Source organism: Papaver somniferum, chromosome 4 (assembly GCF_003573695.1).
Source record: "Papaver somniferum cultivar HN1 chromosome 4, ASM357369v1, whole genome shotgun sequence".
Taxonomy (NCBI): domain Eukaryota; kingdom Viridiplantae; phylum Streptophyta; class Magnoliopsida; order Ranunculales; family Papaveraceae; genus Papaver; species Papaver somniferum.
The window spans coordinates 32,243,106-32,270,481 of NC_039361.1; the positions used below are offsets into that span (position 1 = coordinate 32,243,106).

At 36.6% G+C, this 27,376-nt stretch overlaps 2 protein-coding genes across 2 annotated transcripts; one reads left to right on the plus strand and one right to left on the minus strand.

Moving 5' to 3' along the window:
- The first annotated feature begins 11,228 nt into the window (after nt 1-11,228).
- LOC113273703 (GDSL esterase/lipase At3g26430-like) lies at nt 11,229-13,429 on the plus strand. The gene is made up of 5 exons (XM_026523339.1): nt 11,229-11,569; nt 11,973-12,182; nt 12,273-12,442; nt 12,582-12,852; nt 12,958-13,429. Exons 1-5 carry the CDS (start codon nt 11,290-11,292, stop codon nt 13,221-13,223), a joined length of 1,197 nt encoding a protein of 398 aa, XP_026379124.1. The 5' UTR covers nt 11,229-11,289; the 3' UTR covers nt 13,224-13,429.
- Nucleotides 13,430-14,789: 1,360 nt separating this feature from the next.
- Nucleotides 14,790-24,968, minus strand: LOC113272294 (basic 7S globulin-like). Its single transcript, XM_026522150.1, has 2 exons — nt 24,763-24,968; nt 14,790-15,690 (listed from the first exon to the last, which is right to left on the minus strand). The coding sequence occupies exons 1-2, from the start codon at nt 24,966-24,968 to the stop codon at nt 14,790-14,792; spliced, it is 1,107 nt and encodes a 368-aa protein (XP_026377935.1).
- Nucleotides 24,969-27,376: the final 2,408 nt, after the last annotated feature.

Here is a 27,376-nt window from a genome sequence, read left to right on the forward strand (position 1 = left end):
TCGCGTTGTACATCAATGGCATACACCCTCCTTGCTTATTACAACGAAACAACAAAAGATGACTATTTACATGACTCTTATTTACATTGACTATTCTCTTTTTATTTTTGGAACAAGAGACGATGGAATTGATAAATACTTGATTTTTTTTTGTATTTTTCTGATATATTTTTCTCTTTTTTTTTTCTCTTTTTTTTTTCTTTTTTTTTTTTTTTTTTTTTTTTTTTTTTTTTGAGAACAAGGAAACACTTTTGATACATATACAAAAGGAAAAAAAATTACATGACACTTTGCAAGAGGTAGCCCTTTTTGATGCACCCAGTTAAATTCGATGGTTGTCTTTCTTAATGTAACCTCCACCTTCTATCCCAACCAACCAAAGAACAAGCTAGTCAAGTTTCGTTCAGTATTCTAAAGTGATTGGCAATCGTAACTTCCTATCCAACACCTTGAAGATCGAGGCCATACATGTATTGGTAGATCGTGCGCGTGCAAATTTCTTATCACTATGTGAATTGTGCTAGAATCAGGGTGCCTAAATATCTAGACTAAGACTCCTAATAAAAATACATTTTTGCACAAGAGTCAACATTTCAAGGTAAATGAGCTCCATTTTTTATGATTTTTTTTTTCAATTTTTCAATTTTTTTGAATTTTGATTTGTCAATTTTTTTGGAATTTTTCAATTTTTTCAAAAAGAAGAAGGAGTTTTGTTTTCAATTATGGCATATTATCGAAGTATCTACTTTTCACCCCCAAACCTAAACTAAACATTGTCCTCAATGTTTCAAAATATGGAAAGAATTATAAAACAATATATGAAGAGGATCATGTTGAGTAGAGAAAAAGGAAAGAAAATACCCGATTTCGGCGAAAGCAATATTAGAACTCCGTTATTCAAGGAAAAAAAAATCCAACATATTTCAGCCGAGATCATATTGGATTAGCAAAATATATACAAAAGGAACAAAAAGGTTTTTAAGAAATTTTATCTACTGGATTATATACAAAAATTCACCATACACTAACAATCTAAAGAGTTGAGGATCAACCCAAAAGACAAAGTGTAGAGGTTTCAACAGCTTCACACAATAATAATATGGTAGGCATGCAAGTGAAGCTGTGAAACAAAATGAGCTACCCCCAAACCTGGATTTTACAGAAGATATAATTTTGAAAACAAAATCGCGCAGTTTCGGGGGTTCATCATGCAAAAGGTCTAGCTCAAAGTGAACTGTGCTAGGGACGGGCAAACATGCAATTTCCAACTGTGGTTCCTCAAATGTATTATACTTAGAAGCAAAATAGTCCAAGAGGACTTGGGAAGCACACAGTTCCAAACCTAGATTAGGCATTCTCAGAAAAATTGGTTTTACAATATTGGTACAAACCAAATCTAGGTTGGGTGGAAGGCCATCAGATTGTGACTCATGTAGGAGAATAGGCACGTCATTATCAATCAAATCAAAATCTCCTAAATCATCTACACATGTCACATCATGCTCACAATCATCAATCAAATTAGCAAGTCCACAATCAGAATCATCAACATCATCAACAGATTTGTCCTCATGCATCGGCAATTCAATGGAAACATCATATGGAATACTAGAAGAGATATCATTCATTAAGGTCTGGGCAGAGAAGCCTAATGTATTTGAACCCAAAGGTTCCATAACATCATCAGTATAGACATGTTCTTCTAATATAATATCATAATTATTATCATCCTCAACAAAACAAGAGTGTCCTTCCCTAAAAACTATAGTGTTTCTATTCCACTCATTTACCTCTAGATTAGGTTCATGTTCAATATGACTATCATGAGTAGGGTTAAAAACACTATTTTGATAATTAATTTCATTAGGGATAAAAATGCTGCTATGATCATTCAATGTATGCATTTCTAAACTAGCAGTGTTTTGTTTGAGGAGATTGATGTTTTCCATTATAGATTGCATACAAGGGCTCATGTGAAATTGTTCGTCCTCCCCTTGTGGTGATTGATACATGGGTGCATGGTCGTTAGGGTCTATAAATGGTTGATCGCAACCTTGAAAAGGTTGATTATGGTCCCAATAACCACCATCATAATAATCTGTAGGTTCTACAAACCTTGGAATTTCTCCAGTCCGCCTAAATTCATGGAAAATATAGCAATTCGCAATAGTGTGGTCTAAGCCATCACATGCGGGACATGCATAGATTTCAGGTTGCCTAAGAAAATTAGATGTGACAGATTCCTCATGTGATTGCATTTCTAAAGCTGCGATTCGAGCTTCTAATTGATCGATCAGAGATGATTGTGTGGGTGAGGCACTAGCAAAATGTTCATTTTCACGTTGTGGCGAATGATGCATGTGTGAATAGTCATTAGGGTTCAAGTATTGAGGCTCGGGACTTTGAAAATGTCCATAATAATTCCTATGACTATTGACATCATGGTCTATGGGAGGTTCATAACGTGAAGTATGTCCACGCGCAAGTTCTCTAAGGGATTGTTGTATTCCCCAACTGTAGAAAAAGATCTAGACATGATTGGGCTCAAAGCTAAGTAACTTTACAAAGCTCAAATTTGGTTTTTAAGGGATTGGACTTTTTGGAAAAATTTGGTTTTGTTGGAAAAATTTGGTTTTGAGACATTTGGTTTTGATGGGGAAAAATTTGGTTTTTAGGGAAAGATTTGGAAAACTTTTTGGTTTTTATGGGCGAATTTTGGTTTTGTCGGGATAAGGAGGAAAAGAAAAATTTGGTTGTTAATGTGGGAGCAAAATAAAATTTGGTTTTAGAATTTGGGAGCAAGTAAAGTAATTTTTTTTTTTTTTTTTTTTTTGAACTTATCCTAGCATAAATTAACACAACCCATAAAAAAAATAAAAACAACAATAATAATTACAAACCCATAAAAGAAAGAAAAAGAAGAAAAAGAAAAATTATTACAAGCCCAAATAAAAAATAAAGAAAAACAAAAATTATTACAAGCTCACAAATTAAAAATGGAAGCCCACAGGTTGGGTTCTCTAAATGGGTTTAAGCTTACCTTTGAAGCACAGCCCAGCTGTTCAGTTAGGTTGCAAAAGCCCAGTTGGGCTTTGGATCATCCTAAGCTTTGGCTTCAACACTCAAGGCCCAGTTGGGCTTGGTTCAATTTCTTCTCCTTCTGCAGCTTACAGCCCAGTTGGGCTTTATCTTACACCAGCTTCAGCAGGCAGCAGCAGCAGGGAATAGCAACAGGAGCACAGCAGCAATAGCAGCAGCAGGATCAGGAGCAGCAGCAGGATCAGGAGAAGCAGCAGGAGAAGCAGCTCAGCTCTATTTGGGCTTCACAGCAGGTACCTGGACTCAGCAAAGATCAGTTTCTTTCAGCTGCACTACACAGCAGCTATTAAAACAGCAAGTTAATCTAAGATGCAAGAATGCAATGCATGATGCAAGGTATGCAGTGCAGAAAGTAAACAAGGCCAAGTTTTAGTATAGCAAAAACTCACAAAAACTTGGTGTGGTTAGAAAAACTTGGTGTGGTTAGAAAACACACAAAAACTCTTGCAAGTATACAAGACCAAGTTTTAGTATAGAAAGTAAGCAAGGGATCATTCCACAGAGACTTGGGGTGTATTGAAGTTTCCTAGATAGTCTGAGCTAGTGACAGGCAGTGAAGTTAAGAGACAAAGAAACAAAGAAAATTCAGTGGCAGTGAGCCAAAGGCAGTGGCAAAGAATAAGAAAAACTAAGAACAACTTAACCAAAACAGAACATGGAAAAGAAATTGTGGATGGGAAGTGTAAGGAGATGGATGAGAATTCCCTTCACCTAGCTAGTTCATCTAGGTTAAGTTTTTGTCATATGTCTAGTTAACTAACCTTACAGCCTTAGCTAACCCCTAGTATTGGCTGTCTGTTTAAGGCACAACCAATCACAGACTAACTAGGCAGTGGCTTACTAACTAATGTAGCTGATTAACTCCTTAGAGCCACCACTGACCCCTAGCATTAGTGGTCTTCTTACAGCACCACTAATCACAAATCAGTTGGGCTTTTAGGAATCTAACTAGCCTAAGCTATTTTGAGTTCACAAAAACCATCCTAATAGCTAACCATCATGGTTCAGTTGTCTTCTCTGAGATTTAAACAGGAAATTACAGGATCATGTGAAGAGACATTACAAACATGCTAATTAACACAAACATAACATGACAGATGGATACAAAACATCACAGGAACAAACATCACACACAGAACACAACAGGATATTACACTAAACATGAACACAACATGAACAACACAAAAATGATCATTAACAGAACTTGGTTCTGGACACACTGGCTAATCCAGGCATAAAGTTTTACAACAACACCCACAAGGCTATTTATACCCACAGACCCCATTTCCCCAAAATACAAAATTAGGGTTCTTCACCCAAATAATCCCCAAATTGAAAACATTAAAATAATTGGGATTTCTCACCTAATTCGGCCATACCCATATCATCTCTGTTCTTCTCCATGCTTTTTCAATTGAAAATTGGGGGCAATTTCTCAAATACCTAATTTGGCAGAGAAATTAGGGTTTGAAATTAAACTCACCTAACATGTGATTTGACGAGTCTTCTTTCGACCCATTCTTCCCCTTGCTGTTCTGCTCCTCTCCATGCTTTCTAATTGAATTTCCAACTCGTCCTATTTTATTGATTTCTTCCCTAGGTTTTTAGAGAGAAATTAGGGGAGAAAACTATATAATAGGAGGCTAGAACAAGGGGGTAATGATGGAGAAAGATAGGGGTGATGATGGTGGAGGTGTGGTGGTGGCAGTGGAGTTGAAGAAGGTGGTGGCATACATGGTGGTTGCAGAGCTCTCTGCACATGGTAAGGTGGGAGGAAGAAGTCGATGGTTTGGGAGAAGGGTGCGTTTGGGTAGCTGGTATAGGGTTTGGTGTTCCAGTGTGTGGCGGGTTCATCGATTTTTGATGTTCAGCGAGACTAAGCCGTGAGATGTGGATGTGGGCTGGTAGGTAGATCGGACGGTGATGCGGAGGCAAGCGAGGAGCGACCGTCGGATGAAGGGATACAACGAAACGAACGGTGCTAGATTAGGTTAGGTGTTGTAGTGTAAGACGGAGATATCAAACTTTGGTGAACAGCAAGGGAACAACCGTTGGATTCAACTACCATCTAATCTGAAGGCTTGGAATTTCAGCGCTGTGGTGCTTGGCAGAGACTTCAGATTTTGATGCTCTATGAAGGAGCGACCATCGGATGCTTCTGAGAACTGATCTGATGGCTGAGAACGGAGGCGTTTTTGTGTGTAGAAAATGAGGTTGTGCGCACCATTCTTCGCGGCTTCCTTGCGTGATTTCTCCCGGCTTTTCACTACTTTTCTGCTCTATTCCGCTCCGCAATTCATCCAGACTTTATTTATTACCTAAAAATGCAAAATAAAGTAAGAAAAATATTTATTCTTGAAAACAATGAAAATACAGAATATGGGATAAAATGTAGAATTAATGCACAAAAGATGAGTTAAATGCCAACAAAAATATATAGAAATATGCACTTTTTAGGACTCATCAATTACCCTTTTTCATTGAGTCTACATGAATAATCGTACGGAGTACAAGCAGGCTTACAATCACACTGATTGTATCTCTTAAGCACAAATTCAAAATAATGAGAATGACAAAGACTACATATGTTAGATTATTTTCTAATCCTCATCCCTAAGATTACATCAACAGGGCCTAAGTCTTTCAAGTCAACGTTCTCATTCAGCGCATGTTTTTAGTGGAATTAATCACATCTATGTTTGTATCAAGTATAAGCATATCATCAACATACAAGCATACAATCACACAGGTATCCTTAACAAGTTACTTGTAAATATACTTGTCATAATTCATTAACTTAAATCCACTACACATTATCATATGATCAAATTTTCCATGTCACTGTTTACGTGCTTATTTTATAAACCATACAAAATTTTGTTCAATTTACAAACTTTGTCATCATAACCTTTCACTACAAAGTCCTCAGGTTGGTGTATGTAAATTTCTTTATCTAATTCACGATTTTAGAAAAGCTGTCTTAACATCCATCTGATGTATCTCTAATTTGTTTATGACAACAATAACAATTAGCATCTCAACGGAAGTAAATCTCGTCACATGTGAATAAGAATCAAGGAAATATACACCTTCTTTTAGTTTATAGCCTTTAGATACCAACTTAACCTAATATTTTTCTACAGTTCCATATACCTAATGTTTTCTCTTAAAGACTCATTTACATCTCATGGTCTTACTCTCTGGAGGTAAACTATAAACCTCCCAAGTCAGGTTCCGACGGACTGAGTCCATTTCACTAAATGAAGCTTCTTACCAGAATGGGGTTTCAGTAGATATCAAGAATTCTTTACAAGTCTGGGGCTTAGACTAAGCTAGGCATGTTATGAAGTCGGCTTAATAAGAAGTCTAGGGATCAACAACACATCTCTAATGAGGTACAGGTTTAAGAATAAACATCTTCAAAGAACTCAGCATCCCTAGATTATGTAATCGTAATCACACCAAAGTCAGAAAAAATCACACCAAAGTCTGAAAAATCAGAACACACAACCAAAAATCTATATGTAGAAGTATACTCAGCATACCTTATATGAAGACACAATCAACATTTTTGGTTTCAATCTACTTCTTTTAGGAAGACGAATGACAAACTTAGTCAAACACCCCCACACTTCGACGCATTCATAAGAATGTCATCTACCTATCCATAAATCATATGGAGTTTTATCTGATCCTTAAGGGTACTCTATTCAGGATATACTAGTTAACATGACTGCCTCCCCCCACAAGGCCGCAGGTAATCCTGAACTAATCAACATGACAATTATCATCTTCTTAAGGATACAGTTGTTATGTTCAAGGCTTCTAATTGGTTTTGAACTTCAAGTTTATACATCTTAAGGATTCCAAGGAATCATCCTTATCCCTAAGCAAGTATACAAGACAGTACCTCGTACAATCATCTACGGAAGTTATAAACCATCTTTTACCACAGTGATTTTAGGTTGAACTCATGTCATCTAGGCCTAACTGAATTAATTCTAAAGGCTTAGAATTACTCTGAACATTTGTGCTAAAAGGTTTTAAATCAAATTTGATTCTTCACAGATTTCACTTTTGTGTTCAAAGTCCAAACTAAATTTGGGTACGCAGCCTATGCTATCCAGTTAAGCATTGACTTATAAGTTTACGGTTACAATCTTACCACATAAAACAATCAATCACATAAAGAAAGCACAAGAATCAACTATGTTCACATCATCAGTTTTTTCCGTTAAGCTTATATAGACCCAAAGTCCTATAAATCTTGCTTAAAAAATAACTGCCTTGTTACAACAAGTTTTCCAGAAAAATTAAGATCTTAAATCTTTTTCCATCTACAATAGAACAAGATACAAGATTCTTGCATATGCCTGGAACATGAAAACTTCATTCAATGTGAGAGTATTACAGATATGAGTTTCTGCTCGACCTTTTCCTTTTATGCAACCTCTATTGCAGATGAGTTACTCAAAAAGAGTTTCTCGACATCCCCTATCCTCTGATAGGAGGTGAACAGGTCTCTGTTTCAACAAACATTCTTGGTGGCTCCAGAGTCCACCTTCTGGTCTCTCACATTGGTTGTTAAAATAACTTCTGACATCATGTCAATGAACTCGTTCTAATTTGTTTCAACTAAATTAGCATTAACTTTATACTTATTAAGGTTTTATGTTGTCTACACTTTACTACCGTATGGCCCGGAATTTTACAAACATAACAATCACCCTTAATTAAAGTAACGCCGGATTCAGTTTTACGAAACATACCTTTCTTATGAAGACTACGGTTAGAGTTCTGTTTGATATTCCCGCCTTTGTCAGCTTTGGAAGATTTGTGTTCATCCACATGCGCCTGGTAGCCATGTTCCTTTTCAATTTCATGTCACAATCTTCGTTTATACTCTGACCACGGACACGGTAATTTCCCAATCACCTAATACACCACATCTCACAAACCTTAGTTCCGAAAAGGAAGATAAAATATGAGTTTTGAAGATAATATCTAGATTTACAAACTTCGTTTGAACCACCATATCAAAAAAAACTCATGATTACCATATAAAAAATACTTTAGTTAACAACAAAAGTTTGCCCGTCAAAATTTTTCAGGAACATTTGTCTGTTTTGTAAAATATCAAAAAAATACTTTTACAACTCCAAAAATTCTGAAATTTTACGTGGGTAACTATCAGGATGTCTACTACGTTTTTTCAAAAGGGTTCATCGAAATTACTTCTAGGTTAAGAGATAATCTCGAAACTCTACAGCTGACCAAAAAATTAATTTTGTTTTTCACTCCACAATTAACATCCATGATTCACAAACCAACCAACCATTTTCGATTATTACAAATTATAATGTCTTAAGATTGTTGGGTGCAATAATAAAAAACAAGGAAAAATCAAATAAGCAAAAGTTATTGATACTTAGCTCCTTTATAATGGAAGTGATCGATTTGATGAAACGAATGAGCTCCTTATATCTCCGCAACAACAACAAGGCAAAACTTTGGAAAAACAGAGTGAGTCACGTGTTCAACACGTTTCCCTTAAGACATTAGCGCCCGGCTACACTCAAGAGTGATGCTATAGCCCTCACAGGAAGGATATCTCCAGGATAAAACACCCTACTACACCTACTACTAGCATATGTAGTAGATGCTCAACTTGAGCTTGACAACTCCGAAAAAACCGTTAAGGAAAATCGCGAACTCTTAAGAAAAACGCTATAAAATATTTTCCCTTAGGGTCCCTCTAAAATATAGAGCAATCCCTTTCCCATAGATTTTACAAAAGTAGTGAATTTCTTTATATAATGGAATAAAACAATTTAAGAAGAAAAACTCCCCGATGTGGGACTAAAAAGTTTATATAGTTTCTTAAAACTACTAAAAATTGGAAACTCCACGATGTGGGACTAAAAAGTTTCATTCACAAAATAAAACAATAAATTATAATTTTTTATTAAAATTTTAAAAAATTATTTTTTTATTAATCGTTTTCCCACTTTTTTCCAATCATTGATGGTTTACAACAACCAGCATGTTCGAACGACATTTACAAAATAAAACGAACAGAAAAACTGAAGCAATATAGAACGAGTCACTGGTAGTAGAGGAACTTTCCCCCTCAAAATAAAATTAGTTTTAGAAGAATCAATGCTTGTAAAAAATTAGAACAATACATGAAAAACCATAATCAAAATACTCAAATTAATTTATGGAAGACATAGAAAATGTCATTCATTTTACATCACATTACAAAGTCCCCATTCGTAATTCGTTATCCATTGGTTTACCACCTTAATTTTTGACCACAAAAATCCATGATTCCATCTTTTGATTCTTCTCAAGTCCTCTCGCATAATTCTGTTTGTTAGTATCCATCTTAGTAGTTAGTAGTTCACTATGGGTTCTTTGCACATCCTTTGTATATGAGTTTAATAGTGATTTTTGTTGTGAAGATCATACCGTTATTGCTATTAAGTTGTGGTAAATGTGTTAAAGGAGAAAGAAAGAGAGGCAGAGGACCGGGATAATGAAGAGTTGAGCTGAATAATTGTGACTAATATAATATAACTATCCTCCAATGCATGTTAATCCTTTAACAGGTGTCCAAACTCCGAAGTATTGGACGTACACGTATCTAGTTATACTTGAGAGACTTGCCAGCCGGGAATGTTAAGAAATATATATGCAGCCGACCAAGTGTTCCAGGCTAGGAAATGTATACCCAGCCGACCATGTTTTCGCCGGCAAGTTAATCAATGTATACCCAGCGGACCATTTTTCTCCGGCAGGTTAATCAATGTATACCCTGCCGACTAATGAAAGTGTTCTCGCCGGCATTGTTATTATTTCACAAAGACGCCGACGTATGATGGTCGGTACGGTCGATATTTGTCGACCTTGCCGACTTTTCATACTTTCAATTCTGAAAGTGTAATTTTTTTCTGCGATTTCGAGTAAGTTGAAACCATTAAACCGCCCCAGGAACCCATTTTAGTAATGTTTGACTAGTGTGGTTTTTTCTTTTCTGTTCATAAAAGCAAAAATAAAAAAAGAAAATTCTTCTCAAAAATCTTCCCACAGAATCCATAATTTCACTCTACCAAACCATGGTTTCGTACATTTCTAATCCTTCTAATTCATCTAACTCAATTAATTAAGCTAAACAAAGTTTATTAGTGCTAATTAAAAAAGGGCAATTTAGCCATTAATGAAAATATGTGGTTTAGGGGCTTTGGGATTTACTTCTAAATGACCCTATTTTGTATTATTAGGTATACCCCAATTAATCTGGGTATAACCCAATCTTGCCAGGTAAAACTTCAGTTTTTTTTTTTTTTTTGGAAAAGAGGCAAGCCTCAATTGTATTCATCATAAAAATCTGATTCAAGATCAGAAGCATTTATCAGGACTGACTCGAAAAAAATCCAACAATTGCAGTAAAATCAAACAGACCACATTGACATCCAATCTACTTAAAACCCTAGTCCCAGGACCCAATCTGACAACGATTTCCTACCATTCCTAACCAATTCAGCAGTAACATGACAAGTTTAAACGGTCTTGGTTGGATCAAATGTAACACATCCAAACCATATAACAAATCTAAGATGAATAGAGATGTTAGGATCAAAAAATCCAATCCTTTCTTCGATTTTTTTTCAGACACATAGGAAAACAAGTGACATAAATACACGAACACAAGGATCCATAGATCCAACCATTTGTTGATTGCTTTTTCAAGATAACAGTAACAAAGATAAAAAAAAAGTATTATATAACACACGGTTATAATCTAGTAATAAAGTATAAACTATTAGCTATTAATCAGTACTCAAACACCTTGTATATTTTTTTTTTGAATTAATAATGTTACAAAAGCCACATAACGGGTTTCTTTTCGTTTCTTTGTCCTCTATATTCCACTTTCCCCCAAAATATGACAATAAAAATACTGATACCCATATCTTCCGTATCTAAATGTTAAAAGTTGTCCCCATAAGCCTACAACAGTACAGCCAATTTCCGGCTAAGATCTGGGCAGATAAGATTCCACTTCTTAACTATATATATGTAGCAGACAAAATAGACTGCAACAGTTCTCGTGAATTCTACTCTCAACCATATATGTAACTACTACATCTCACTTCTTCAGTCTGTTATCTTTTTCTTTCTTTCATTATGGAGTACTCCTGCTACTTCCATTGTCCTTTGTTGAGATTTGCAGTGACCTTTGTCATCACTACTCTTCTGGTTGGATATGTTGGTGCTCATTCTTCTTCTTCTTCGGGAACTTATAATCTTTGCAATTTTCCAGCCATTTTCAATTTTGGTGACTCAAATTCTGATACCGGGGGTGCTTCTGCTCTTTTCCGACAATTTGGTCAACCAGAGGGACAAACCTATTTTGGTGCTCCTGCCGGCAGATATTCGGATGGACGCCTCGTCATTGATTTCATAGGTATGGAATTTTACTCAGTGCTCCAAAATCTTCCTTCAGAAGAAAATATACTAGTTTAGATCTCTTAGGAGAGTGCACGTCTCCATTCATGCACATAAAAAGAATCTGCTGCGTTCACATAATATGCAAGTTTTTGGCAAATATGTTTTCCAATTTTTTTTTGTTTTTCTTTTATTTTTTTTTTGCATTACAAGAGCGAGGTATTTAGAATGCTAACAGGATGATACATGTGTGAGGCGCTAGACTAGGCTTGGCGCCAGGACCCTCGCCTCGCCTAACGCCTAGGCGCAGAGAAAAATAGAAAAAGAAAAATTAATGGCTCAGATTTTTGCGCCTTGGGCGTTTATTAGCTAGCTAGGTGATCTGCACGGCTCGTTCTAACGAAGGTTTTTATGATTTTCAGCGGAAAAATTGGGATTTCCTTATCTCAGTGCGTATCTCGATTCCATTGGAGCAAATTTCAGTCATGGAGCCAACTTCGCAACTGCTGGATCAACAATTAAAAAGTTGAATCACTCGGTTCCTCAGGGTGGACTTAGTCCAATTTCATTAAACATTCAAAAAAATGAATACGCACAATTCACTACCAGAACTCAAACACTTCGTAATCCAGGTAAAAATTGAACTATTTTTAAATTTTTTCATAATATTGTATGTTAACGAATAATCAAATAATTCTAACCGTTTATATTTTGTTTTACAGGTGGAGTTTTCCAAAATTTGATGCCAAAAAATGAATGTTTCTCACAAGCTCTATACACTATTGATATTGGTCAGAATGATATCACTAGTAGTTATAAGATTGGTATGTCAAAGGAGGAAATCAGAAATATAACATCTGACATACTTGATCAGTTCTCCGAAAATGTTAAGGTATTTAAATTCCTCATTTATTGTTTTCTTTTCTTTTCCTCTTGAACGAATATAGATTTAGGACATTTTCCAAGTGTTAAAATGCCATTTTTTTGAATGGAAACTTAAATCATTATCATGTGGCATGAACTTGATTCAGGATATCTATGATCTTGGAGGAAGATATTTCTGGATCCACAACACTGGTCCAGTCGGATGCTTAGCGTACATGTTAGATTCACTACAAATCACTGCAGCCCAAATTGATAAAATCGGTTGTGTCAAACCTATCAATGATATAGCTCAATATTTCAACCGAAGGTTAAATGAAACAGTTGTTAAACTCAGAAAAGAACTCCCATCAAGTGCAATCACGTACGTCGATGTCTACAAAGTCAAATATTCACTCATCAGTAATGCTAAAAAATATGGTAATTTTCTAAATTGATATTTATTAAGACGTTGAGAGTTGAGAATCTTGAGATTGAATTCAAATGGAGTTGATTTGATGATATTAGATTGACTTGTATCAACAGGATTTACGCAGCCTCTTAGAGCTTGTTGTGGACGTGGTGGAAAGTTTAACTTTAACTCAAAATATCAATGTGGCGCGGAGATGAAAGTGATTAATGGAACGGAGATATTGATCGGTTCATGCAAAAATCCAAAGGTCAAGATTAGTTGGGATGGTGTACACTATACTGAAGCAGCAAACAAATTCGTGTTTGATCAAATTGTTGACGGTTCTTTCTCAGACCCGCCAATGTCATTGACTATGGCATGCCATAGATCAACTTTGTAGTTCATACTTGTTCATTATTAGTAAAAATAGAGATTTGCAGTGAACACGAGATTTTTAATCTGAAGAAGCTCATTACAGTCATCCAGGAAAAACTCCTTCTTGCTGTGATAGGTACTGAGGTGAGCTCGTTTCAGAAATGTTTTTCCTCAGGATGTGTTACGTTATCCATTTTTATCTCAGTCGTCGTACGTCCATTCATCTTTGGCTTCTCTTGTCTCTCTTTCATATGTTATGCGACTTTCGTATATCATGTTTTGGGGGTATATAGAGGAAGAGCCTTTCGGTTTTGGCATGTCAATTGGATGTAATTATTGTTTCCTTGTTAGAGCAGATTTATGGAAACTGGATTCGGGGCAATTCGGTTTTCGGGCAGTTACTGGATTCGGCATGAAAACTGGTTCTTATTTACTGGATTACTAGGCCTAATAGTTTTTAGACCTTTACAACTACAGTTCCTAGTATTTCTATAGGTTGGCCAAAACCTTCACCAAAACAGATTCCATATACCATGTTGGTTTCCTAACATAAATCAGTTTCCTCTTCCATAAAAAATACGAGCAAACGAATGCTATATAAACTCAACCCCATAATACTTTCTATCCTTTAGATAGTAATAGACGAATTTGTACGCGCAACAAGAGTTTATTAGTTCTTTCGATGGCAACATTAGAAGAAGCACAACAAGTGGAAGCATTAGAAGAAGAAGCACAAATGGCATTAACTTATAGCAGACCTCTCGTTTACAACCATTATTTACTCAACCAGTACGACCAAGAAGAAAAAGAATTGCGAAATATGGAAGAGTGTAGTGCAATGGCACCCATTATTGACCACAGGTATGAGCATAAAGCACCGAAATATCTTATGCCACTGTTCAAGGACGATGGCCCGTGGGAAATAAAGAAAGTACTTACTAAAAGTGATGTTAATCATTTGCATAGACTTCTTTTGTCTCATGATATTGTTGAGAGATACATATTCTCATATTGGGATGTCAACCGTGTGCGAGGGTTAAAATATAATGGTGATTCTGTGAAAGTTTTAGTAAGAGATTTTGATACTCTGAGGGGTTGTAAACTAGTATTCAAAAAGTGGAGCAGTAATAATTCTTACATATTTCAAGCAGGGTGGAACCGTAGATTTGTTAAGCCGATGAATTTAGAAGCCGGTGACGAGGTCGGAATGTTTTGGAATCCTAAGTCTAGGTTCTTCGTTTTCAAACTACTCAAGAAACATGCTTCAACAAAGACTGTTGATAAAAATCAACCTATTTTCAGTTTGTTATAATTTTATTTTCATTCTTTTTCAATGCTGTCATAAAATTTATTTAGGTTACTGATACCATTGTACTATAATGAGCCGGCTATTTTGGTTAATTTTTAAATGGTAATCAGAGCTTACACGCGCTACAATGTTTCCATACGAAAACAATATTAGTGGACCAAATTTACCATTCAACTAGGAAATCTAACACAGCTATTGCCATTTATTCAAGTAATAAGGCTACATGGTACACACTACAAAGCATTTCGCTAACAACCGGGCTGAATATATCTATTAGTACATTTATTGTTGTCCTGACTCTGGCTGCAAGAATCCCCATCTTGATCTTGAAGTATCAAATTCCATGAACCACCCTAGTTGATGTGCACCAATGACAATGGAAGTCTTAGGCTTTAACCCCCCATCAACAAATCCTAAACACCTCACAGCATCATTATTAACTGATACCAGATCCCGCCAAACAATCCTCCATTCACTCTTGGGAAAGATGAAGGCGACACTTCCTGGCTTAGAAGTCCAAGGAGGTATCGTGGATGATTTGTAGCACGCACCAAAAGGTGCAACTGGAGTAACCCGAGTAACGTTCATGCCTTTAGCCCATTTAGTATGCACCTTAATAAGGGCCTTATAGATTGATGTCTCCAAAACAGTGTAAGGTTTTAGAATGTCGATTTTGGCTCCTCCAACTCCAGTGGTTTTGTTAATGGACAACAGCTTTTTATCTATTGGTACAGTTTTACCATGTATCTTGACTGATTTGACATCAACGAAATATTCTTCTTTACTTTTTGGGTTAACCAAGAGTGGAGCGTAATGGAAAAGCTTACTCAAATCACCAAAAAACGTACCATATGAGTAAATGTAAGGTCCGCCCCCAAAATAAATTAAAAGGCCAGACAAATCCAGAGCAAATGTACGCCGAAACTGCGGAAATGCGGCTGAAAATTGTGAAACTAGGGAAAGACGCGATGAACGTCCTAGACCAGCCACTCCTTTAGCACCTTCACCCAGTCCTTTCAGAAAATTACTAGTTGTTGCACAACCGAATGATATCGGGCGAAGATCAATGGGACCCCGGATGTACCCTTCATTACCGAACGCATATATAGATTCAGTGTACACAACATCTGAAACGAGCTCACCCTTGCCGGAAAATCGAGTTACTGGGTTTCTTGTGGAAATGCTACAAGCATTTTTATGGCACCAAGAATTTTTAGTCTGGGTGCCATTGCACGATACACATGTGACTGGTTTGCTGGCTAGAGAGCATTGAGGTGACATGCATTTGATTGGTTGGTACGAAGATGATGTATAGGCGCCTTTATTACAAAAGACCGCGGATAGCTTTCCACTGAAATCAAGGACTAGTTTTACAGTAGCTAAAGGTGTTCCTTGGTTGATATTGATCCTATATTGGAGGGTTAATGGATCTCTATCAAGATTGAAGATGATGTTGGAGAAAGAAGGTAAGTCATTTGCAGCACTTGAGAAAGAAACAAGGAAGAACAGAAGAAGAGGAAATTGAATAACATAAGAAGCAAAAGAAGAAGAACCCATGGGATTCAGATAATGATCAGTACGTGATTGATGCATTTTCAGTACTATCTATAACTGGTGATGATGATGATGATGAGAACTAAGTGGATATCTATCGGTTTTTATAGCATTTAGTGTTATGGTCAACTAAAGACTCTGATCAACTGTCTATAGTTGTAACCAAGTTGATATAAATAACCATTAACTTTGTGTTCATTTAGTACTCCTCAAATGGGCTAATTAAAGATCACATGCGTCCTGGTTGACAAACAACACCACAAGGAGCTGCGCTAATTTAGCCGAGCATAAGTGGAGACTTCTTTTCACGAGATATATATATACGAGTATATCATTATATCCTAGGTTTACCCTCAACTTGTGCAGAAATATTGGCACGATCACACTCTAATTACACAAAAAAAAGGTCAAATCTTTTTCGATGGATAAAGATGAAACAACGTAATTTGTTTGCTCCAAAGACAGAATTCATATACCATGTCAAAACGAAGAACATGCAAATCCTTTGAGAAGCAAAGGGAAACGGAGCATGAATTGAATCCACTATCTTTAAGAAAATACCATGTGCCAGAGAATTCCACTAGAACTATTAATTATATCATAGTCTTTGTTTTAAGTTTGAATAGCAATTTCAGATGAAACAATTAAGAGTCAAACTTGGTTAATATATGAACCCTGTTTTAGAGCATACGTAAAACTTTCAGGGCATACTGAATAAAGACAAAAAGAGGTTGTAAATAGCAAAATCAGAAGCCCCTTAACAAAATATTTTTAGTAATTACAAATTTGTCCTTTCTGTATTATTAGTGTTAATAATCTGGATTAGTGATTAAAATTTGATTAGTGATTAATATTTTTGATTAGTGATTAAGATAACTTCAAAATTATAAAGGTTTGTGTAGATGAAAAATTTTGGGGAAAAAAAATTAGGTTTTTATTGAGAAGGAGAGAAAGAGAAGGAGAAGGAGAAGGTGAGAAAACAAATTTGTATTTTGATTCAATGGAGGATGAGGAGGGTTGTTCATCTAAAAAACCTAGGAAAATACACATCAACTACAACAATGATCCGGAAATGGCTGATTTCTTAGATTATGAGAATGATCTTACACAAACTCAAAATCTAGCACAAACTTAATATGAAGATTTTTATGAGGCAAATCCAGATGATGAATACGTATATAAGGAACCCAATGCTTCTAATATACAGGTACACTTGTATCCTATGTTTAATCTCACTTTTGTAGCTTGAAATCATCAAAAGTTTGTATTTTTTCTTCATGGTTCGACGAACCAGATGAAGTTCGGCTTAAATATATGAGCCGAATCAACCAAATTGATGAACAATTCGACAAGCTGAAGCTGCTGAATACATTATGCGCCGAACATATATTTTCCACTTGCAACCTATTTGTTAGATAGTAGTTCGGCTTATACGAAAGTTTCATAACAAGCCGAACCATACACTGTAACTTTTAGAAGAAAACATTTTAATGGTTCGGCTTATTTAATGAATACCGTATAAGCCAAACCTGGAAACTGTAAAATGTTCGACACATGTTGTAAATATCGTATAAGCCGATCCTTGTAAATAATTCTTGGTTCGGAACATATGTTTGTCATCGTAATAGCCGTACCCTACCCATTAAATTTTCATTATGGTACCTTACTTGTGATATTCTTTGTAGATCATGCTTGATGGACCTGTACCGATGAAAAATCAACCTGATCCCGTAGATATAATTCATGAAGATACTAGGGATCACTTTCAAAATGATTTGGTATGTAAGAACTTGTGGTTTACCTTAATGTTGTCGGAATATTCCAAATCTTTTCTTACTAATTATTTGTGTTTGAATGAACGTAGAGATGGAAAACTAAACCCGAAGCACTGGCTTGGGCTGAGGAACACGCGACGAAGATAAATTGCGTACTAGTTAAAGGACGACAAAGCCGATGGGATCGGTTTGAATTGATTTGTGAGCGAAGTGGAACCGACGATAGCAAGGATAGAAAGGGTTCTGTATATGTTGGGAAGACTGGGAGAAATAATAGGACAAAGACGAAGAAAAAAAACTGCCCTTTCAAGATCGTTTTCAACCTCAAGAACAAAAATAAGTCCTTGAACAAAGATGATGAATATTGGGTTATGAATAAAGATATGGATTGTCTTCATAACAACCCACGTCCACGTGACCTTCATGGACATGCGAAAGTAGCTCGACTCAAACCCAATGAAATGCTAGAAGTGGATAAAATGACACGAGCACGTATGCCACCATCTAGGATTCTTAGTAAATTGAAGGAAGACGACAAGAATAACAAGTCGACTATGAAAACTATCTACAACACAAGAAATAAGATTAGAAGACTCAATTTGCAAGGTAGGATGGTGATGCAACAAGTGATGTGGTTAGGGGTGAAGAATAACTACGCTTTCCAGAAGAAGTTGGATGAATTTGGTCAAGTGACACACCTTTTTCTTGCCCACCCGGAATGCGTCCAATTGGCTCTCTGCTTCCCTCAATTTATTATATTGGACTGCACGTACAAAACTAACAAATATGAGATGTCGTTGATGAACATTATTGGGCATACGTCGACAAAGGAACCGTTCACCATGGATTTTTATTTCATGAAAAACGATTAGAAAGAGATTTATGTTTGGGGGTTAGAAAAATTGAAGTTAATCTTCCGGGAGAGTGCTCTTCCTAAAGTGTTCGTATCCGATCAAGATTCATCATTGATGTATGCTATTAATAAGGTATTTCCGGATGCTTTCAACTTTCTTTGCACGTTTCATATATGGTGCAATATGAGGAAAAAATGCCAACCGATAATTCAACCACTTAAGATGAAAGAATTAGACAATATTGCTAAACTACCGGTGGAAAAACGAGAAAAGGCAAAGAAGGAATTCTTGAAACGATATGAACACAACGAGATGTTGTGGGCTTATTTCCATTGCGAATGGGAAGCTTTGGTATGGTCAATCACCGAGGATGTATACGAAGAAAATGTTAAAATGCTTATTAATCATTGGAAGACCGACTACCCCGACGTCATTATTTATTTTCTCAAAGATGTGTTGGAACCTAATAAAGAAAGGTTCGTGTCTTGTTTCACAAATCGACACAAACACTTCGACAACCAAGCCACAAGTATGGTAGAGTCGGCTCATTATCGGTTGAAGAAGATCCTTTTTGGATGTGTTGACACCTTTGTTACGGTGTTTGCTGCAATTGATGAATATTTCAAAAGTGATGTTGTGAGACTTAAAGCGGCGTTCGAACATAACATTATGTTCAAACACAAGGATTACAAAAGTCCTTGGCTACGAGGATTAACTTATAGACTCTCCCATCTATGCATTGATTTATTGATGGAAGAAGTAGATTTGATTGAGACATTTGGCGCCAACTTGGAGGAAGAGTGTGTTTGTAAAATAAAGACATCTATGGGACTTCCATGACGACACGACATACTTCGGTACAAGGATGGTATCATACCATTCGAGAACATTGATCCTTTTTGGAAACAATTAAGCTTCGATCCTCTCCCAACCGAAGACGACGAGGATGATCTAGAAATTTGGGACACGAAAAATGGGAAAAAGTTGGCGGAGATGTATAGGAATATGTTCCGATCTCAAAAAAAAATCTTTTGGGACAACATGTTTCCGGTCATGTATCCTTTAACCCAAGAGAATATTTTGGAACCGGAGAAGGGTGTCTCGAAAGGTAGAAAGAGTAAGAAAATGAATAATTTCCAAACTAGACAAGTAAACAAGGCACTATTGGCTACCCGTAGAGATCCATGCGGCGTTGAGATCCATGACGCAAGGTATGAAAAGGCAAAGAAGGAAATTGAAAAGGTGATGAAGGTGGAAGAAGTGAAGTTCCAAAAAAACGTGGTCGTCCGAGTATTCAAAAAGGAGAAACAAGTAACGAAGAGGTCAATGAGAATAATTGTCCGTCACAAACAAAGGATGGTAATGAGGGCGTCAAGGGGAAGAGTAAGATGCATCCTTCACAAACCAAGATAAAGGAAAAAAGAACCGTACACGAAGTTGGTAGGATGAGAGGACCTAGAAGAGATAAGTCCGGTAACTATTTTCGGCCTATCAATTTTATATACGATAACTACTTGGAAGATCTAGCTCCGGTAATTCATGAGCATATTATAGCAATGGACGACGTAGAAGGTGATGGAAATTGTGGATATTACGTCACGGCGGAGCAACTTGGTCATTTTAAAGAAGGGGACAATCCGGTGCCCCGAGAAAATGAAGTCAACTATATTAGGCAACTATTATTACAAACCCTACGTCGGAACAAAGAATTCTACAAGACAATGATGAGAGTAGGTCTAAGGGGAGATGCAAGAGTGGCATCAGAATACATTGCATTCGAACGTCGTTTACATGGGGATTTAATCATCACCCAAGAACATTGGATGTCAATGCCCGTTTGTGGGTTTTTAATAGCGGAGACATTCGATTGCGACGTACACTATTTCGCGTGGCCGGGTAATAGTTTTACTTACGCGCCTCCAACAAAACCTTGCCATGAAGGTGTAAAAGATAGAAGACTTGTTATGGGATTTGTTCAAAATTGCCATTTTATCGGCCTCAAACTCAAACCCGGTTTCCCATTACCTCCCTTGATGAGTGCATCCTTTTGGCCTAGATTTGAAAATAATTATTCGATGGATTGGTGTGAAAATTATGCGACGGAAATGGATCTTTGGAAAGCTTTGAATGTGTCGCTCGCAAGTGGACAAGTAATTATGTTTTCAAGTGATGAAGATGAAGATGATGAGAAAGAGGTTAGTGAAGAGGTGATCCGTCTAGGATCTCCATAAAATGACACTATCAAAGTGTTGTTTGTTTTTTGCGGTCCATTTAATCTATTGTGGATTTTGGTATAGGATCTCCATAAAAATGTTCTAAGGATTTATCGACTTATTCTATCTATTTTGTATCTTATGGTTTTCGTGTATGATGAGGATGATATAACATTAGAAATACAATTACATGTACCCTCACCACGAAATATTTGAATGATTTACTTTTTTGTTATAGAATGTGTGGTTTTTTGGCAAAACCTTAGTATTGATCATCATCAACAAACAAGTGACTGGTTCGGCTTGTATGTAATTGACATAACAAACCGAATCACCAATAGCAACCAGAACCAAGAACACAAGAGATGGTTCGGCTTATAACTTATGAGACGAATACCTAACCAAACAAAGGTTCGGCTAGTAAGTTTAGTTTTCCAGAGTTTGTTTGTCAGGTTCGGCTTGTAACAGTAGTTCATTGAAAGACGAAACTGACAAATTAAACTACCTAAGTTCTATTTTCCAGGTTCGGCTTGTAAAATTAGTTTTTTGAAATCCGAACCTGATATGAATCTGATACTCAAGAATTATTATTATTCAAAATAGAGTTTTTTCATTCATAAGAAATGTGGATTACATCCCCGTTACATAGTAGCCTTACAATAAATTTCTAATATCCCAATCGGGTAATGAGAAACCTTCTAAGGATCTGGTAGTGATCTTCGTATTTGAAATTCTTTCCTTTCCATCGATGCCATTCCTCTAGGGCTCGAACTTCAATCTTAGAGTTTGTTTCACCTTTGAGTCGATATCGACTCACAACCCGAACTAAAGCTATAAAGTCTATGACTTTTTTCTTAATACTTTCAATTCGGAAAAACAAGGACGCACTATACCGGTTGTGAGGATTACCTGTTTCCGTGCAGAAGGCTTCATGAATTCTAACCAAGTAGTACTTACTCATCATACCCTTCAGTCGTCGTTCTTCAACCTTCTTTGGATAGTATGCTACATAATTATTTCAAAGAGATAAATCTTCTTCTAGAGTAAACTTAGGAGTTGGGGGTGCCATTTTTTGAGCATATGTGCTTCAGAATATGAAAAACATGAAGGTATATATAGAATATAGGTTTACAACGGCTATATCTTTCAAAAAAAAGAGTCGTTCCTAGATTTTCGTGAAAAATCAAAAAGTTAGGCTGATACAAATTTTAGAAAATAAGCCGAATCTATATAAATAACGGCTATATTTTAAGAATTTTGAAAATTTTTACAGGTTCGGCGCACCATAGCGGAGACATTTGAGCCGAACTATAGACTGGATTACATGCCAATAGTGATTTTTAAGGCTCGGATTATAACTCAAACTATAGAGCAAGCCGAACCTTAGAAATACAAGATTCGGCTTACAACTTCAATTACAGGACAAGCCGAACCTTAAGAATAGCTGATTCGGCTTGCAACATAAATTACAGGACTAGCCGAACCTTAAGAATAGCTGATTTGGTTTGCAAAAAAAATTACAGGTTAAGGCGAATATTACAATTTCCAGGAAAACAACTTAAATAATTAACTATTACGCTATCGATGAAAACATGAAATTCAAGGTGTCCATAACACGAATCCAGTGCACTTACGCAAACATTGAAAAGATAGTTCAGCACCTAAAAGTCAAAGAACTTGCAAAGTGTACTTAATACTTAGGAAAACATTAAAAAGAACTAGCAAACTTAAAAGTGCACTTAACGACGATCCTTCTTGTTAGTTCCACTTTGTTTTTGCTATATAATAAATTTTATTGATAACCAAAATGGATCTCTACAACCAAAAAAGTTTCAGAAATAAAAACAAAAAAAAACAACAAAAAATCTAAATCACTTAAGCTAACCAACTCTATAGTAAGTATGTAGTTCATTTTCTAAGTCCCTTAGGAATGGTGGTTTTCCTGTATATATCTGTTGTTCTCCACTCAGAAGAGTTGCACCCTTTTTTGCTAAATCATTTGCTGAAAAATTGATCTCCCTGTAGCTGTGTATGAATCCCCATTCTCTGACATTGTGACAAATTTTCTCCCACCTGGATATTGCAAACCATGGAACTTCGGCATTTTTAAATGCTGCTATTGTTGCTTTTGAGTCTGATCTGAAGAGGAGTCTTCTAAAACCATTTTTAATTGCCCATTCACCTGCACACAAGACTGCCATGATCTATGCAAAGAAGTTTGTTGCAATCCCCAATCCTCCTGCAATGGCTATTTGATAGACGCATTTATGTGTCTATTTTGTTCTCAATATTATGTATTGTTAGACTCGATTAAGTACTTATTGTGTTATTTTGTGTTTTTGTAGATGTTTTTAGAGAAATAAGCCTTTGCGGCGAAATGAGCTCAAAAAAAGTGATGATTTACACCCCGGAGAAAAGTACTAAAGGCACCCCAGAAATGCACCGGAAGCGTCCCAGAAATGTACCGGAGGAACCCAGAAAAATTACTATTTCCACCCCAAAATTACTATTTCCACCCCAATTGCTAAAGGGACACCCGTACAGGATTAGGGGGAGGACACTTTTCTTCTCATAATTCAAATTTCATTTTTGGCGGGAAAATATATTCTCTCTCTGGCAGATTTTCAATCAACAAAATGAAGGTGTTGTGGTGCGATTCAATGGCTAAAAATTGGTAGGAAGATGTGATATAGCTTAAGGAATACAGTATGTGTGTCAGAATTGATCGAATTTGGCTAGAATCGGCTAAACAAGTCATCATCAGAGAACATGGCAGTCACGGGTTTGAGAGGATTTTTTGAGGGATTCGGACGTGTTATGATGATGCATGGAGGACTCTAGCACACTTTTGGACCGTGTAGAAGCTAAATAAGGGAGTATCAGAGGCTGTTTACGCGTGGAGAATCATTTCAGGGAAGAAAATATTCGGAAAATATTTTCTTTAAACACCGAGTAATGAAGATTATATGGAGTAATTGAGGGAGATTCAACGAGCTGTAGGTGTATAAATATGTTCCCTGGGAGTACTAGAGAGGCTGTCGAGAGTTGGGAAAAGAGAGGAGAGCCACAGACGCAGAAATCAAGAGTTGATCAAACTCTGCTGCTGCTGATGAAGAACACCAAGAACACGAAGAACGGACTCGCAGCAGCAGTCGTTTATCAACAGTGAAAATGACTCAATCCGTGGGTCGTAGGTGTGGGTCTTAGCATTTCAGCGACAACAGCACCTCAGCTTTGTCGTTAAATTTGGACGCCTTCTGTGGGTCGCAGAATCCTGTTTTAGAACATTTACTTATCTTTCTCTTTATTGTAAACATCAATTGAGCTTAATAAAATATTTTGAGAGGTTTTCCAACATGATGAGTTAATTCCCTCGTAACCAAGGCAATGGAGGAAGCTATTCACGCAACATAAATGGGTAACTATTTCATTTAATTATATAATTCACCTAATCGCTGCTTTTGCAGAGTTTTAAATTGTTTGAATGATTGTCTTAATTATTTGTTATTCAGTTTGATAGGTTATTCTTGGTTTAATCTCTTGATAATCTATGCTTAAGGTTTACAAATAATGTTTGAGAATTTGTATGATTGATAGTGAATTAAAGATAAAAGAGGACTTAAGAATTGAATAGAGTTTTGAAATATTTATCATTCAATCTTGCGTAGTAGTGGAATCTAGTGTCTTGGTTACCTCTCGCCCAAAATTGTTAATATTTTGTATATATATTTTTATAAGTCTAAAAAAATCCTTTACCTTCACAAGTCTTAGAGTTCGAACCTTTATTACTACAACCCCCATTAAATCTTTAATCACTATTACACAATCTCCAACATTATTTCTAGCAACTATTCCATACCCTGCCATCCCTGGATTACCTCTTGAAGCACCATCACAACATAGCAGAAGTTGGTTACTCAGTGGCAATGTGAAAAAAATTTCTTTGACTCTAACAAATTTTAGCTTTCTGCATTTCATCCCAAAGTTTTTGAGTATCTGAAGGTCATATGCTGTATTCCACATACATTTCTTCATTCTTACTTCACTCTCTGCAGTGAGTTTCATTATCCTTTTCTTTATGTTCTGTGAATTGAAAGCTTCTTCATCATACAAACACTTATTTCTTTGAAACCACAGTTCTCTAAGAGTGATTAAATCTGCTACTCTCCATATCTCTTTTACTGCAGGGCTTCTTTGATTTGCAGAGTTGAAAATTTCTTGTTAGTTCCACGACCAACTCTTCTTCCTCCTTGGCATTCATCTTCCGACACATTATTATTACCGGATGGGCCGCTAGTACCACCTCCACTTGTACCTACACCAACTTGTCGAGACCTCTTAGTGGTAGGCCTTTGTGCGGGTACCTCGGATTGCTCGGGTCCTTGTCCTTTGTTTATAATTTCATCCCACTTGTTGTAGAGGTATTTTTGTTCTTCAATAGTCATAGGTGTTTTGCAACCAAGTTTGGTCTTCATTTTTTTCAACATCTCCCTACCCGCGGCAACCTATTTTCATTTGACAACAACTTTCAACCGTGAGTACGAAGACATTTTTACCATGAACTAATATATGCAAGAGTATATAGTGAAATCATTCTTACCATTATCTTGAAATCCATCACTACTTCTTCGGAAGTAGACTTGGCAGGGATCTTGATTTCCTTCGCCTTCGCCTTATCAACTATCTTTTGACTTTTCTTATTGATAATGAAGGGATGAGATATCTGGTTATACCAATCCATGTAGCCTGGATCCTCTTCACATGGATCATCACCTAAAGGTACTAACTTGGAAACATCTAATTTGTTACTATCTAAATTCTTCCAATACTCAAGGGTAAGGTCGGGCTCATACTTTGGTTCCCATGATGAAGTGGTGCTTTTAGTTCCATTACCACCCTTTGGCAACAACATGAATTTCTCGTCAAACAAAGGAACCTTTTTGATGCATCCTAATTGACTGACTTTTCGCCAAGGATCGTATATTACATAACCACTGGGATAAAACAATGGACCATGGTACATAGCCACCGGCGTATCCTCATCTTCAACAATTTAATCTTCTTCATCTTCCTTCATATATGGTTGAAAAATGGCGTCATCAACACCCATTGTATCTAACTTCTCCCTCAAACTTGCCACCAACTGTTTTTTGTTACTTTTCTTCGAGTCCTCATACTCGTATCTTGATACTGTTGGCTATGTATCAACCCACTCGACATCCTTTTCAAACGTTTTGGCCAATTCTAAAATTGGGAAATGATCATATACCCACACCTACATCCAAATAACCACATAACTAACTTTAAATGATTGAAGTAATAGAAACAGAACAGTAGACATTGTTTTCTTTGACACAACAAAGTAAGAAGGAAATTTGAAAACTCAGTGTATTGTTCGTCTTAACACGTAACAAGTATTATAAGCCGAACCTGACAAGATTTATTGTTCGACTTATATGTGAGCACAGTAATAAGCCGAACCATACACTGATGACCCAAAAATTTTCAAGTTTGATCGTCGAGAATTACCTGAAGCATAGTGAAGTTTCCTTCAATGTTTGTGCTTGTCAACCTAGAGGCGGACGCAAGTTGGTCCACCAGGTAAGCTAGCGAAGCCGTTCTCAAAACATACTTGTTAACGATAGCAATATTATTTACCAATTGGAGATAATTAGCATTCACCTTGTTTCCGGTAAGGTTAGGAAAGATATCTCTGCCAAGAGTATAAAGAAAGTAGGCGGTTCCGGTTTGCTTCACTTTGATCTCATCCATTACCAACAGACCTTCTTTTACTTTCTCCTTTGTGCCGTCAAATTCCTTTTTCAAGTTAGTTAGCTTTATCTTTGTATTCTTCTTATTTTTCCCATTGGGTATGAAAACGGAATCGGCATATTTAACGGATCGACAAAGCTCCAACTCAGTTTTGTATGCATCCCAACCAAGAGTTTCCTCGAACAACTTGTAGAGCTCATCCCAACTCATGTTATAATAATCGGCATCCATGCTTACACCCCTTGCTTTAAGGCCTGTAATCTTGTGGGCTTCATCAGGATTGATTGTCATTTCTCCAAAAGGTAATTGAAATGTGTAAGTCTCTGGACAAAATCTCTCAGCAAAATAGGCTGCTGTCACACTATCATATTCCTGATGTCCATATTGAATGGAAGGCCATAAAGCAGAGGATTGTACGTAAGCAACCACCTCAGGAACCTCTTCAGAAAGTTTCCATTCCACTGCCCTCTGGTATCTCAATACTCGGACTGCACGACTGTGATCAAGAGTCTCATAAATCTTTTTGGCCCAAGATTCGGCATAACCAATCAACACATTTCCTCCATCTTCTGGAAGACCATGAGGAAAACCATCTGATCTAGGTGAAATTACGTCATCTTCATCAGGAAGGTGAAAACCTTTAGCCCGTTGTTCTGCAACTTTTTTCTCTGTCTCTGGTTCTGCATCCTTCTTACTTTTCT